At 34.9% G+C, this 15,673-nt stretch overlaps 2 protein-coding genes across 2 annotated transcripts; both read right to left on the bottom strand.

Moving 5' to 3' along the window:
* Nucleotides 1-6,525: 6,525 nt before the first annotated feature.
* Nucleotides 6,526-7,664, bottom strand: LOC102661127 (uncharacterized). Its single transcript, XM_014775211.1, has 4 exons — nucleotides 7,310-7,664; nucleotides 7,107-7,225; nucleotides 6,735-7,005; nucleotides 6,526-6,641 (listed from the first exon to the last, which is right to left on the bottom strand). Exons 1-4 carry the CDS (start codon nucleotides 7,662-7,664, stop codon nucleotides 6,526-6,528), a joined length of 861 nt encoding a protein of 286 aa, XP_014630697.1.
* Nucleotides 7,665-9,795: 2,131 nt separating this feature from the next.
* LOC100776363 (zinc finger CCCH domain-containing protein 43) lies at nucleotides 9,796-15,429 on the bottom strand. The gene is made up of 6 exons (XM_003522369.5): nucleotides 14,380-15,429; nucleotides 13,731-13,796; nucleotides 12,231-12,350; nucleotides 11,830-12,105; nucleotides 11,060-11,329; nucleotides 9,796-10,134 (listed from the first exon to the last, which is right to left on the bottom strand). Exons 1-6 carry the CDS (start codon nucleotides 15,172-15,174, stop codon nucleotides 9,949-9,951), a joined length of 1,713 nt encoding a protein of 570 aa, XP_003522417.1. The 5' UTR covers nucleotides 15,175-15,429; the 3' UTR covers nucleotides 9,796-9,948.
* Between the last annotated feature and the right edge of the window lie 244 nt (nucleotides 15,430-15,673).

Genomic DNA, 15,673 nt, shown 5'->3' with positions numbered 1-15,673 from the left:
ACTTCATTTTAGTTTTTCAATGCAATGTTTATTATCCATTTCAATTTATACCCTTAATGTTGCATCATTTTTAACAAGAAAAGATTAATAATAATAAAGTTAATTTTGTAAAATCAATATTCTCATATTTATTTATTAGTTTTGTTTGATCTGTGTAAAAAAATTAATAACGATAATTATAATTGGTCAAAGGATTAATACTTATGAATATTAAGATAATAAAATATCTTAAAAAATTAACATTTTACAAGAAAGTAAAATATCATTGAACACAATGATGAATTCATAAATTTTTCTTAGTAGGAAAAAAATATTTTAATTTAATTTTCTTTTATTTTAGGTTCAATTTAATCCCTTTATTAGACAAAAATAAATTATTGTTCTATACAATTATAGTGTTACAATATATATATAACATTCAAATCCCATTAACCCAACTCAACCTGATTATTATTTGGTTGATTGATTTGGATGGATATACAAAAAAATGCACAATTTCGATCAACCCAACTCTTAAACTTTTAATCGAGTGTCTGTAAAATGTCTATTTACAAGGTGACATGTAATTTCTTAGGTGATAGCAAGAATTCAAAACAAAAATTTTAATATATTAAAAATTCAAAACATAATTTTTTTTTACCAAAGACCCTTCATAAAAATCAATCATTTAATTGAGACCTCAGACATATTTCAACTTTTTTTTTTATAAATAAAATATGACTAATTTTAAAGACTACAAAACATGGTTAGATTATACTATATGGGCTATATACCACATGCACATGATTATTATTTTTATTTTTTATTCATAAAAATCAAACAAAGTACAATAATTTATAATATCTCGCCTTACTCAATATCGTTAGACGTGGATATGAGAACATGGTGTTTGTGCATGTGTGGATTTTTTTTAGAGTAGAATATGGCAAATTTTAAACATTACGAGAAATAACACAATTATAAACGAAGCAAACAATTGTGTCACTTCTGTGTTATTAGGGTTTTTAAACATTGTGCTTGAACTTTTCCCCATGGCTGCTCCATTTGCCAATTTTTTCCAATACTACTTGTAACTTGACTTTTTTTTAAGGTTTAACCTAACCTTTTTAAAAGTATGACCTAAATAACATGTGTTAGCTTAATGAAAGGCCTAACTCAATAAAGATTTCAGATATGGATGGCCTATCCCTAAATAGATTAATCGGCTATTGTGGAAACAAACAAAATTACAAACTATGGTGAAAACGAGTTGAACTAGGACATGAAACTATTGATTATTACCTAATGAGACCTACATTCTGCATTTAATAATAACTAACAACATACACAAAAGCACAAGGGGCACTGGCGGCATTCTACAATCTCACGGCTCATAACAATAACCCCTCTTCTCATAAAGCACCCAATACAATATACATGGATTCAACAAAGGAGTAAAGAAAGAATATACATAACATTGGATCCTAGGAGTCAAGTTGCTCTGATTTTAATGGTGCACCTAATGACGAAGCACAACTTCCATTCTACAGATAGAGGTTGTTTGCAACCATAGAGTCACTCACCAACCTGATATCAACATCATCAAATTTGAGGGGACCTCTCACCTTCCGGTTGCTAAAACATGGAATCAAACACGAATAACCAAGGTTGTCACCTTTCAATAATATAAATGAGATTCAAATGTTTAAGGCATGGAGAAAAGCATACCCATTCAAATGGTTATTGATGGAGGTCAGGTCTTTTGACGAGCTCTGATATGCATAAGTGTTCTCCCCAACACATGCATAATAGCTTTTCGAGCTGTGTGATATGCACGAGCTGCAACAATCCAATGTTCGGCCTCGCATTTACTCTGATAAATATCTCGTAGCTACGATAGATGTACGTATGTCTCATGACATTGTGTTGTCTCAGTTCTAACTTCCTCTCCGGAGACTTCAAGTAACTCCACCAACATCAAGACTGCTTCGTCGACATACAGAGGCTCAAAGCTGTGGAATGCGCCTGTAATTGGAAGATGAAGCAGAGACGCCACATCATCCAGGGTGATGATCAGCTCTCCAACAGGAAGATGGAAACTGTTAGTTTCCTTATGCCACCTCTCCACAAAAGCGGATATAAGTCCCCGATCGCCAATGTTTACTGAACATGCGATCAAAGGACTTAATCATGTGACAGGGACTAGCCCTTCAATTTCTGGAGCAGGCCTTCCAAATTTTTGAACCTTCCTTCCATGGGAGGATAACTTCAATTCAAGACGTTCTTGCAAAAAAAAAATGATTCAACAACTTATAAACATAATAATTAAAATTATAACAAATTTAAATAATAATAAATACTTAACAAATAAGTTTAATTAAAAATTTTAAATACCTCTCAATTCCATACGATGACTGCAACATGGTCACTATAATCAGTCAGTACTGATGGGTCACGCAGCCCACCTGAAAATCCCTGAGCATCATCAATAGCTTTTTCAGCATGTGCATGTACATCTTCAATCACCACAGGATCATCCTCAGCAATAGGGGCAGCTTGCTGTTGCCTACGTGCGAATGCTGTAGGCCTTCGACATTGGGAAACATCATCTGAATCATGATGATCCTCTCTCCCTAGGGCTCTATCTATAACCCTACCTAAGGCACGACCTAACCCTCTAGTTCTAATCATAATCTGCAAATTTTGACACACATGCATTTTTGGTCAAATTCAATATTTACTATTAAAATAAACATAAATTACTACAAAATTTATAACTACAAATAATATATGACTATTTTTCATTGAAATAAAATAACATCATTTATAACTATTTCATAACAGCATATATGACTACATAATTAAAACACAAAATTCATAAATAAAATAACAACTACATAATTAAATAATATATGACTATTTTCCATTGAAATAAAATAAACATAAACAACTACAAAATTCATATATTTACTATTACAAGTTAAAACTATTTCATAACACCATGCAATCATACATATTTTTTAAAACACAAACAATACCTATTTTTAAAACAAAACTAACAAATAAAATACATATTTAAAAACATTTTTCAAAACATAAATACCTATTTTTTTTAATTAAAAGGGTCATACGGATCAAGTTGATCCGTATGAGTATTACGGATCAAGTTGATCCATATGCGTTATACGGATCATGTAATACTTATGAATCATGTTGATTTGTACGAACGCACAAAACAAAATACGAAAATGCATCCATTAACGAAGATGTGAAGCTTACCTCGATGGTGGAAGAGCAAAACAGAGCTGTAGGTCCTCAATGCCGACAACGAACCACCCAATGCGCGGCAAACGAACCTCCAAGGAAAGCAAACGACGCTAGGAGGAGAAGCTTGAACGTCATCGCAAAAACTAGCAAATAGCGCAGGGAAACGGAAAGCGTGAACAGTGGAGTGTTGGGTGTACAGGTTTTATATTTTAAGTGAAGGACATTTTCGCCCATTCACTCAAAATGCTGAGTGCACCAACAATAAAGCTGGGTGCACCTAGCAACACCCCAAAAATAAATGTATAGACCTATACAAGCCTTAAGTGTTAAACTGGGGGCGTCAAATATTTCAAGCTAAAAAGCCTGTGGAGAATTACATGTCATTTGAAAGGTGGGGGATATATAAAGTTGGCTTATGGCGAAGAGAGGGAGGAGAGGTTGGGGATTTAAATTTTTCTATTAATAAAAACTAATAAATAAATAATTAAAATTTAAAAAAGAACGATTAAAGGTGACAACATTTTGAATAGTCTATACATTTATAGATCATAAAAAAAATACCTCTGTAACAGTTAGCGCACGACACATTATGGTTATAGGTTCAAAGAGTGATGTGTATGTTCTCATTCACTTTTAATGCAACTCTTTACATGCTTGCCAATTATCTTTTACATTTCAATTTACAAGCTTTCTGTTTAAGCATTTTTACATTTCCTGCCATTTAGTTACTTTCCTTTAAATTCATGCATTTTACTTTCCAGCCTTTACAGTCCACGCATTTTTAAATTTCTTCGTGTTTCTTTTGACCTTTTCTTTTAAATTTGAGCATTTATTTTCTTGTGTCGCCACTTTGAAATTCAATTTACATTCTTTCAAATTTTTGTATTTGCTTTCGCCTACGTTCATTATTGTTTAGTTGTTTTCGATTTTAAATTTCAAGCTATTTCTTGCTGTACAAGTATAATTTCTGTAAAAAAAAGTGAAAAATAATTTTTCTAAATGCAATTTTGAGACCATTTCCTGCCTTTTCATCCCCCAATTTCTTTTCACTAATTTTTTCTATAAATAATGAAATCCGACTCTGTTCCATTAAAAAATAATTAAATATTATTGTCCCAAAAAGTACAAATGATTTTCAGGCCAAACATGACCACTTTAGTTTTTAGGAAAAAACTAAAGATACACTCCAATTTGAGTCGTAGGATAGAAGGAAGAGAAAGATAATAAAGAGAGAGAGGACAGATGATGTATAGTGTGTTTAGATGAATGTTTTAAAATTTATTTTGAATGAAATTTGATTAAATTGATTTTGAAGTTACTTCAACTCAAAACCATGAATTAATTCTTCAACTTACAATCAAACATGTCAAAAATTACTAAAAATCATGTTAACTGACATTTCAAGCCGATTTTGAAGAATCCAACATGAAATTGAACACTCACATGTTAGAAAATAAAGAGAAAATAAGAAATTATAGTATAAGAGAGATAAAAAAAATGTATAAATACAATAAGTTTTTTATTTACCCATGCATTCGATAATATTGCAGACAAGCTACACAAGTGTAACCTCATTTTTTGTAGAAAAATAAATTTATAAATTAAATATTTAGTTTCTTTGTAGAGTGCACTCTGACAAGTAATGAGTCACTCTAACTTGGGTGAAAAAGTAAAAGTTAGGGGTGATTCAAGGAGAGGGCAAAGTTTCAATCCCTTGTAAACTAAAAACCTAGAATACCATCAAGATATGTTTGGTTCAGGTAAAGAAATAAAAGTGAAACAAAAGAATAACAAAAAAAAAAGTGAAAGTGAGATGGTTTTTTCAAAATATTTGGTTATATAAATAAATAAAAAAAGTAGAGGAAAATAAAAAAGATAGATATATAAAATAAGCACAAATATCTCAAATGAAAAAATATATATAATTCATAAGCCTATTTTTGTCTTTATAGACATAAACCTCTCTCTTTGCTTTCAAAATGAAAAGAAAAAATATATAAGTAGAACTCAACAAATCTCCCAGCATGAGAAAGAAATCTAGTGCCTACGATTAAGAATGTCCTGGACATAAGTGTAGGACTATTGTATGAATAATCATACTGGATTAAATTAAAAAAAAATTTTATTGAAAATGAGTGGTTTCCTCTTCTTGGAGGACGTCCGCCATGACTGCCTCACCTTGTTGGATGACCTCGTAATCTCTATCTGCTGCAAACTTAGTTCCACCGCTACTAAACCTTCCGATTTTTTCAATATTTTAATCTCATGCGTAATTTTTCAACCTCGCTCTTACATTTTTCTTTTGCAACGCATTTTGATTCTAGTTTTTCTGAAATAGGTTCAAAAGATTAAACAGATTAGCACTTCACTTGCTTGTATTATCCAAAGCCTCGTTGAAAACATCTGCTACTAGAGCAGAAGATTGGTGCGATTTCGCTTATCGATTCCTCAAAAACTGTGCCGATGCTGGAAACGTTGAGGTTAAGAAATGAGGAAATACTGAGAAGTTTGAAGAATTTGTTATTTTTACTTTCGCACAACAAGATTTTGCATTCTCTCTCACCCTAGACGTGTCGGTTCTTTCTTTCCTTCCTACTTCATGTTTTCCATCTTTTCCTTTCACCATTAATTCTTTACAAACAGGGAATAATTGGATTTTTTCCATCTTTTCCTTTCACCATTAATTCTTTCCAAACAAAGGCTAAGGTGGGTGACTTGGATAAAGTAATTTTATCCGATAAATTTGCTCACTTTTAAATTAATGGGTCAGAATATTTTTTTTCTTTTCTTTTCTCTCTTTTTCCGAATTACGTTGACTGCCCTTCCAACCGTTATTCTCTCTAATCATCGTCTCTCTTGTAGTGTTTAGCAGTGGGTTTACAATGGGATTCACGGTGGGTTTGCGGTGACTTCCCATATCTCCTCTCAAGCATTGACGAAAGAACCTACCCTTGGAAATTTCTAGAGAAAGCTTTAGAAGATTGAGCATAGTTGTCAAGACCGGCGTAGCAGAGCGGAGCGGCCGACCCCAAAATTGGGATAGCGGGATAGCGGATAGCGGGATGACCGCTAGTGTAATGTCTTTTTATATATGTTAAATAATTAATAATATGTATGTATATAACTTCAAAAACAGAAAAATAACTTAATACATAGTTACTTAAACAAAAGTTAGTAGAAAGTCAAGCAAATAACATAAAGCCTAAAGTAATTATAATAATAGACAAGTAGACATTAAAATTCGAAATAGACAAATGCAAGTTTCTTAATACTAAATTACTAATCAGAATCTTCATCCTCTTCAAGACCCAAATCATTGTGTTGCTGAAATTCATCACTCTCACTAGCATTAGAATTGTACTCTTCTTCCCCCTCATCTTCATCCTCTTCTTCCACTTCCACCACCTTTTTTCCTTTTTCATTTGTAGGTGCAAGTACAGCTGTCTTGTTTATATGTGTTTGACTCCTTGTATTTTGTAAAGGTTCACCAGCCCCAGTTGCCTCAGCAACATCTAACCAATTCAAATCATCATCATCAAAAACCAAATAATTACCAGCTTCTTCTCCTTCCAATTCTCCCAATAACCACTCATTGCTATCATCAATATCATTTAAAGCAATAGGATCAATCACATCATGACACTCAAAGCGATCTAGAAGAGCTTGATTATACTTAACATAAACCAAATCTTGAAGCTTTTGGTGCTCAAGCCTACTTCTCTTCTGGTGCTCAAGCCTACTTCTCTTCTTTGAGTGAATCTATAATAATTTAAAAAGCATGAATGTTAGTTACTTAGTTTCAATTTCAACTTCTAAAGTTTCATAATTTTAAAAAAAAAACATGAATGTTAGTTACTTACATGCTCAAAGGTACTCCAATTACGCTCACATCCTGATGAGCTACAAGTCAAACTTAGAACTTTAATGGCAATGGTTTGCAAGTGTGGTGTTTTTCCTCCATACAATATCCACCACTCAGCTGTAAAATGCAATTCATATGCATTAGCATTTACACATATTATTAATTAATCATTCAAATTTATAAGTGAATTTTTCCACTTACCAGGAGATATTTCAGTCCTTGCTTTCATTGCTACAGTCATACCAAACCTCTCCCCAGCCCTTTTATACACTAGCAATTGTTTGTGAACTTCAACTACAAAATCATCATCTTCACTAAGCTTATCAATACATTTGTAGAGGTCATCCACCACTTCATTATCACTGTCAATGTTTGGATTGGTGTAAAAGAACTTTGGATTTAGATAATAACCCGCTGCATGCAAAGGGTGGTGAAGTTGGCAATCCCATCTTTTATCAATGATTGCAAGGATATCCTTATACTTCCCTTCATTGTTATTGAAAGCTCTTTGAATTGCTTCTTTGGCCCTATCCATTGCTTCATAAATGAAACCCATTGCAGGTTTTTTTTTCATTATCCACCAACCTTAACACACTTACAAGAGGCCCCATTTGATCCTCTTATTGGAAGCAGTTGAGGAGGCTTCATTTGATGTTGTTGGACGCTTTTTTCCACTTTTAAGTCTTGCAATCTCTAGGATCCCATCTTCATCTTCCTCGTCTTCTTCTTGCATTGCCTCCATGTATGCTGCAGTTTCAGCTATTTTCTTCTCATAAGCAGCAATCATTTCTAATTTAACATCCTCCGATACTTTTTTACAAGAACCCACATCTCCTTTTATTTGAAGTTGATGTCTTTTTGCTCTAGAAATTCCTCCCGTAGTCGTTTTGTGACAAAAATCACAGGTTACACTCTTCCTGTTATTTTTATCCTTTAAACTGTTCCATTTCCAAAAGGCATCTACCCTATCACCGGTAGGCTTGAACAACGAAGACCCCTCTGAATTCAACATTCTAATAGACTAAAGCACTGCAACCAAATAAAAAATTACATAAAATTCTGCACTCTATTATGTAAATAAATAGTGTCACTCCCTAATGCTAGAGTTCTTACTTGAACAACAAAAATTTGTAAACTAATTGACACAAACCATTCACAGTTACATCCAAAGCCAAAAATTAGTAAGTAACAAGGTAAAAATTAATTATCAAAAAATTAATTAGTAAGTAACAAGGTAAAAATTAATCATCAAAAAATTAATTAGTAAGTAACAACTATGGCTGAGACTATGGCTGAGACTCTTTTTAAATTCTTTGGCTTTCATTTTCTGCACACATGCATCAACAGGTGGTGGATAATAAGTTAATAACTAGACAATTCTAAAATCTAGACAGGTGGTGGATAATAAGCCCTTACATGACAGGTGGTGGATAATAAGTTAATAACTAGTTACACTCTTCCACAAATCTTAATCAAAGCCATCGCACTACCCTGATGCACCCTCTCCCAAATTATTTTTTAAATGTATTCCATCTCATTCCGTGTATCTTCCACAACCCCATTATATAACAGACCCTCCATATTCAAAATGGTGCCTTTCACTCCCAGCAACAAATTGCAACAATCAATAAGTAGTCCAACCCGAATAAACATGATGGGAAAAATGAATTCAATTCATATAAAATAAAAATCACAGCGCCCGCAGACCAAAAAAATTCTCTTCGTTGTCTTCCTCACCTCAAGCAAGGGGGTGGCGGCGCGGCGCAGTGACGGGGTCGTCGGAGTGCAGAGTCGTCGCTGGACGGGGTCGTCGGAGTCGTAGGACGGAGTCGCCGGAGTCACAGGTCGAGGTTGCAGTTGCAGCGCAGCTTCAATGGAGAAATCGAGAAAGGGTTTCTCGAGCAGTTTGGAGAATAGATCGGGGAGGGAGCTTCAATGGTCAGGTAATACAAAAAAAAGAGGCAAAAATACCCTCACTTTCTCGCATTAAGTGAGGGCATTTTCGGCCGTCAGTGTAGCACGCGAAGTTTTGCGTCGAGATCCCGCCCCGCGCCGCGCCGCCGCTTTAGCGGCCGCGACGGCCACTACTCTGAACCGCCCCGCTTCTCCTGCCTTCGTCGCGGTAGGGTGCCGCGCCGCGCCACGCCGCCGCGATAGCGGCCGCGACGGCCGCTATTAACAACATAGAGATTGAGAGCCACCCAAATGTACTAATCTTATGTGGAGGACATGCAAAAATATTGGCAGATTGAAAAATTTGCTGTACAGGAGTTGATTATGTTGAAAGTTTGATTAAACTGTTGTCATGGCCTCATGGGTCCTTCGGTGGAAGAAGAATGAGCGACGATGGAGAACTCTCAAGAAGAGAAAGGATAAAACCAGAAAAGAGAAAAAAAAATCAAAAAGGGAAAATCATGGCCATAGATTTTTTAATAAGTTAATTTAATGGATATAATTTGCTTTCCAACCGTAGCCTTCGTCATCCTTTCTCTACTTTTCTTTCACCCATAAGTTTAGTTGAGCAGTTATTTCGACATTAATCAAGTTCATAATTCAATTGGCAACCATGATAGAAAGCAAGAAAAACAACATTCAACCCATTTTACACCAGCACAAAATCATAATAATCTAATAATGATCCAAGTGAAAGAAATCACACCAGAAGCAAAAAGATAATAATCTACATGTTACTGTAATAAAACTTCTATTAGCCGTATATATTGCTATTCTGTAAGGCTTGTGCCACATTAGCATAACTAGTGAAATTAAATAAATTTATCATGTTTTTAGATAAGATTACAAATTATGGGTGATATGCATATTCAAAGCCAGAAAATGTTTTACACAGACTGCTGATTCCCATCTTCGGCACCTCCATTTTCAGCCACATCAACACCAGCTGAGTTTATATATGTGGATTGTTGATCATGTCCAGCCATAGTTGAGGGCGCTGGGTGATCGAACTTACACGCCGGTCCAAATTTGCAAATTCCATAACGTCTGTAATATGTGCAAACATTCTGGTCCTGAATTTCATAATACATTTAACACAGATCAGAAACTAGCAAGTCTTTCTTGTAGTGCCATGACCAGTCATAGTAATAATAATAAAAAAAAAAGATTTAACTATCCATTTAATCCCTATAGTTTTCAAATTTATCCCTTTTAGTTCCTATAGTTTTTAAATTTATCACTTTTAGTTCCTATAGTTAATAAATGAATTTTTTAGTCATTGAAATTTAATAAGTGAATTTTTTAATCCGTTTACATTTTAATTCCCATAAAGTCTCTATCATTAAAAAGTCTCTATCACCAGGTACTAAAAAATCCATTTATTAATTATAGGGACTAAAAGAGATAAGTTTGAAAACTATAAGGATTAAATGGATAATTAAACCAAAAAAAAACTATGATATTGTCTTTTGCAAAATCAGAAAAGCAATAATCTCTAGATTGCATAAGTTAATTCCATTTTAAAGAACTTAGATTTGAACAACCACCTCGTATCTTAGAACTTAGAAGAACCCTGAACACATGTACATTAATATGTACATGTCAACCAAAAAGGGGGTTTTAAGATCAGTTGGGTACACTCATAAACATCAGGATGGGGGTTTTCATAGATTTTTTTTATATCAAAACACTGGATCCTAGTCTCCACCAATTTTATTAGCTTAAACAACAACTATAAGAAATTGTTGATAAACAATTCAGAATCCGAATGCTCCTGTTTCACTCAGCATATTTGATTGATGAGAATTTGGCAAAATCTTTTCTTGCTCAGAACCAACAGCTTTTTTATTTCTCATGAAATAATTTCTTTCAAATGTGTAAAAAAATGGGAAAAAAAAGAAAGCTAAACAGAGACAGTTTGACAAAAGTAAGAACAAGCTTTTAATTTGTACAATCACCATGTAAGCAAAAAGCAGCAGAATAAAATAAATAATTTACCGGTCTCAAAGGTAGACCCTTGTCACTGAGGTTGCATAGAGGTAATCTTGCTATCCGATTCTTTGGATGGTGAAATTTACAATTAGATTTAAACTTGCAATCCCCAGTTTTTAAGAAATAGCTGCATTCGGGTTCACCAGGCCTTTCTGGAAACTCTTCAACCAGCATTTGTTTTTGATGGTGCATATAAACATTTGATTCCATAGCTGGGTTGTTCATGACATATGTTGAAGGTGGATGCAGACTCCTCTCAGAGAGATAGACAGGTGCCTGTACAAATCACAAATTGATCAAATTGCTGGGAAAACAATCAATTACAAGGGTTAACAGGCAGAATATTCTACTCACGGAAAGGGAGGAGGATAAAAGAACATTAGGTTTCTTGCTTTAAATCCAATAGACCAAAGCCAGCCCAATAAGAATCAAGACAGGCAGCAAAATATTGAATAGTAAGGCAGCTGAGGATTTATTAGAAAACAGTATGCTAAGAAAATGAGAGAGGAAGGGGAGAGAAAATTACAGAGAACATAGAGCATAAAGAAAGAAAACTGTAAATCTCAATCATTAAATAGCATATAACTCATGTCACTATTCACTGTACAAATAAAACACTGGAAATTATAGACAAGATGCACTATATGTTTCAGGAACAGAGGACATTAACGTTGTCTGATATAAAATTGGCAGACTAATTTTCCATCATATACTGATAATATTATAATGGAACGTCCCTAGCAAGATAGTTTTTGGCATTTAATCCATTGATTTACCTGATATCCATTCCATTCAGAACTTTGGGGAGAAACCCCTGGATTAGGTGAAAGTATCACCGGCACAAAAGGAGCAGATTCATTTAATGGTCTAGTAGAAGACCATGAGGATATAGATGATTGTGATACACCTTGTAACGAAATAGAACTTCCATTACCATAACCAGAAGGAGAATCACCTCCTCCAACAGTTGTAGGATCGGGATGATTAAACCTGCAGTTTGCTCCAAACTTACAAGAGCCAGTGCGCATGTAATAGAGGCACTCTTTCTCTCCCTGTCATGAAAAACAACCTCATCAAGTTTCAGGGACAAGTATTTCAGACAGCATAGAGAGACAGAAGATAGTGTACACAAACTAACTTTCAGCATAACTTGCTAAGTAAGAAATTAAGGTTATACCACACGAATAGGCAGGCCAAGGAAGTTAAGCTCGGTAGCGGATGCTGATGAACTCTTTCCTCTTGTGTGATTAAACTTACAAGCCTTTCCGAACTTACACCCCCCAGACCTTAAATAATACTGCCATAACATCAGGAAAAGAAAAGTTTATTATGAACATGTAATAAATAGTAGAACATGTTAAGACATGGCTCAATAAAGAGATTCAACATATACAAGCAAGTTTCATCCAAAAATTGTTATAGAGATCCAATCATTTTTTACACAGCAAGGCTAGGCCAGCAAGAGCACAAATGCCAAAAAAAAAATCACAATGACCAAACATATACTAACATAGCATCACGGAAAGAACTCAGTCAAACTATAAGCCATGATCCACCATGACAATTTTCTCTTTGCATTACTAGTCCATGGCTAATGGACACCATATAGATAGAATATACCAATGCCTAATCAGAAAATGTATAACCAAAAAAGATATCACTTGACTCTCAGCCACCTGACAACTACTGAGTTCTGCATATTGATCATGAAATTCTAATAAGGAATAATATTTCTTATATGATTATTTTACTGACCCAGTCAAACTTGAGAGAAGATGATTGTTTACATTAGCTGGTAGAATCCATTCTCCCTTAATGGCAAGGGGATTAAATGAGAAATAACAAGAAAATCCCAAAAATTCAATGCATGATATGCAAGTCACATATATGGTTAAACCTCCTCAAGTTAACCTTACACAATCTTCCACGGAAAGTCTCACGGGCAACGGAACCTACATTAATAAATACATGTGATCAACTGATACACCTTTGGCCCAAGTATATAGAGAAAGACACATGGACTGGAAAGAATGGGCATAACAGAAAGGCTAGGGTCACTTGGAAAATGGAGAAATGACCATAAGAAGGATTGAGCTAAAATAGAAATCTGTTACACAAGGACAGCTGGCAAATTCAGAGAGGAGAGAACCAGAGGGAAATGATTGAGAATCAGCAGGGAAGGGAAACTAAAAAGGATTGTGGGAAGTCTGTTAGGGGTAGGCAAGTTTTGAGAGAATATTGTGAGGTATGGTAGAGGGTGTCTCCTGCAGTCTACGACCCTTTAGGCATTTCTATTTCAGTTTTATTACCTATTTTGCTTTTCTATTTGGTTGTATTTTCAGAGTACTACCTCTTACATCTTTCAAGTTAGTGTCTCGTATGAATATATTGATATCTAAATTTCCCAGATTTTTAACATTAACATATAGGTCTATGTTAAAAATTCAGAAAATACAATCTAGCATTTGCAAACCAACAGGGGTTTGGATCTAGTGGAAGGGGCTAATCCCCTACAAAGTGACAAATATGGTTCAAATCCCCATTGGTAGAGTTAATCATAGTTAGTTTCAGACTATGCATTGGGAAAGATTGCTTCCTTTGGAGGATACCTGTGGGAAACCAAAAACACAAAAACTAGAGTTTGCAACAGAATTCAACACCATAATTTTGAAAATACCTTGCATTCCATCTGGCCTGATCTTTCTGCCTGTTCTTCTCTTTCTCCCGCATTCTCTTTTTTAGCCTTCATTTAGTGTTAATACATCAAAATCTCAGAAGAGGTTTTTAAGAAGTGAGCATGTATAAGACGTTTCCATTCATAAAATGCCCAAGAAATACAAAATTGATGCTCAATAATAATAAAGGTACAACCCTCTAAAGATAATACTTTATTCCTTCTTTTCTACCCAGGCAAAAAACCTTAAAAGAAAAACTTTTAAAGTTTAGGCAAACTACAGATGGCAAAAAGAAATCCCAAATACATTTAAAAGCATATTACCACGCAAATTGTTCGAAACATACAACTAACTATTGAGCATCAGTCATGATGAACAGCTAGTACCAGCCCTTCTAATAAAAAAAGACAAAATGTTTTTCTACCAATTCAGTCATTCCACTGATAACACAAAGGCAGTACATACACAAACACACCCTAAAAGAAACTTGGAAACATAACAATCTTTACATCAGTGAATTCCAAGCTTCGGTTTCAACATCTAATACCTAAATAACGCATAGCCATTAAACACCTATTAATGTAACCATACCCGGTAATTAATTAGAAATAGTTTGCTAGAGAGAGAGACAGGAACAAAAGAAAGTTGTACCTGGTTTTTCCTCCTAAGCGGATGATTGAATTTGCAATTGAATCCAAATTTGCAAGTCCCAGTTTTGAGATAAAATGCACAGTCTTCAGCCTCTGGCCTCAAAGGGTATTGTTGAGCTCTACCACTGCTCCTCTCACCCTTAACTCCCTCAACATCTCCACCCACCTTATCACTCTCACTCTCATTCACATTCACATTCTCAATACAATCACACCCCTCATCACCACCACCATTCCAACCATCATCATCATCAACAACAACAACTACATCATCACGAACACCATCATCATCATCATCAACAACAACTAAATCATCACGAACAACACCACCATCATCAACAACAACAACTAAATCATCACGAACAACACCACCAACTAAATCATCACGAACAACACCACCATCATCAGCAACGGAAACTAAATCATCACCAATAACACCATCATCATCATTAGCAACACCACCAAGATCACCATCACACCCTTCTCCCTTGCCACCTTCTGGGGCAGCACCTTCATCACTGAATTTTCCACTCTCATCTTTCAAGTTCGAACCTTTATCCTCGCTCAATTTTTCACCCCCGTCTTCCAAGTTCGAACCTTTATTATCACTTTCACCCTCATCCTTCAAATCTAACTTCCCCTGAAGCTCCTCACCAAGTGCATCATCAACCGGGGTAACGTGATTGAGATCTGAGGGTTGAGGATCATGATCGAGGGGGTGAACAGAGGAAGATGGTTCACCCAATAGCGGGTCCTTGGCGGAGGAGCTAACCGATTCGGATTCAAGGGGCTCCATTGTTGGCTCTCCACATTTCAAATGAAAAACCCTAATAGTGGGGAAATTGATTGATTGCTGAAACAGAAGAGTGTAAGAGAAGAAGAAGGGAGAGATTTATTTATGTGGGAAAATCAGAAAACGAAAATGAGCAAAGTGTGAAATCAAAGGGAGTTACTTTTTTGTTGTGGCTGAATGAATGAGAATGGTGTGTGTTTTGATGCCTAGCACTCTCTCTTGTATGGGTGCATGTACCTTGTGATGGCAGTACGTATTTCAATACGGTGTGCATACGGCCGCCGTGGTGTATATTTGAACCAAATAAGTAGTAAGCCCATACACTGTTTAAATTATTGTTGTAACATTTTATTTTCTCTTAGAAGACATATATATTTGGATAGAATTATTATGAGTGATAAAATTCTTCCTCCACCCATGTACAAGTAGATCAACATGTTTGGTGATTATTTGTTATAACTTCCTGTGGACTTATATATAAATAAAAAAAATTAAATTTAAA

This window comes from Glycine max, chromosome 4 (genome assembly GCF_000004515.6).
Source record: "Glycine max cultivar Williams 82 chromosome 4, Glycine_max_v4.0, whole genome shotgun sequence".
NCBI lineage: Eukaryota > Viridiplantae > Streptophyta > Magnoliopsida > Fabales > Fabaceae > Glycine > Glycine max.
This window is presented reverse-complemented; position numbering and strand designations above follow the sequence as displayed.

What these genes read in the sequence shown, in the direction of transcription:
- LOC100776363 (XM_003522369.5), bottom strand. Translation starts at nt 15,174, where the DNA reads ATGGAGCCCCTTGAATCCGAATCGGTTAGCTCCTCCGCCAAGGACCCG. An exon ending in CGCTTAGGAGGAAAAACCAG is followed by an intron (nt 13,797 to 14,379) that starts GTACAACTTTCT and finishes CACTAAATGAAG; the next exon opens with GCTAAAAAAGAGAATGCGGG. An exon ending in AGGGTCTACCTTTGAGACCG is followed by an intron (nt 10,135 to 11,059) that starts GTAAATTATTTA and finishes TATGAAATTCAG; the next exon opens with GACCAGAATGTTTGCACATA.
- LOC102661127 (XM_014775211.1), bottom strand. Translation starts at nt 7,664, where the DNA reads ATGGGTTTCATTTATGAAGCAATGGATAGGGCCAAAGAAGCAATTCAA. An exon ending in AAGGACTGAAATATCTCCTG is followed by an intron (nt 7,226 to 7,309) that starts GTAAGTGGAAAA and finishes TGCATTTTACAG; the next exon opens with CTGAGTGGTGGATATTGTAT. An exon ending in TGCTGAGGCAACTGGGGCTG is followed by an intron (nt 6,642 to 6,734) that starts GTGAACCTTTAC and finishes AGGTGGTGGAAG; the next exon opens with TGGAAGAAGAGGATGAAGAT.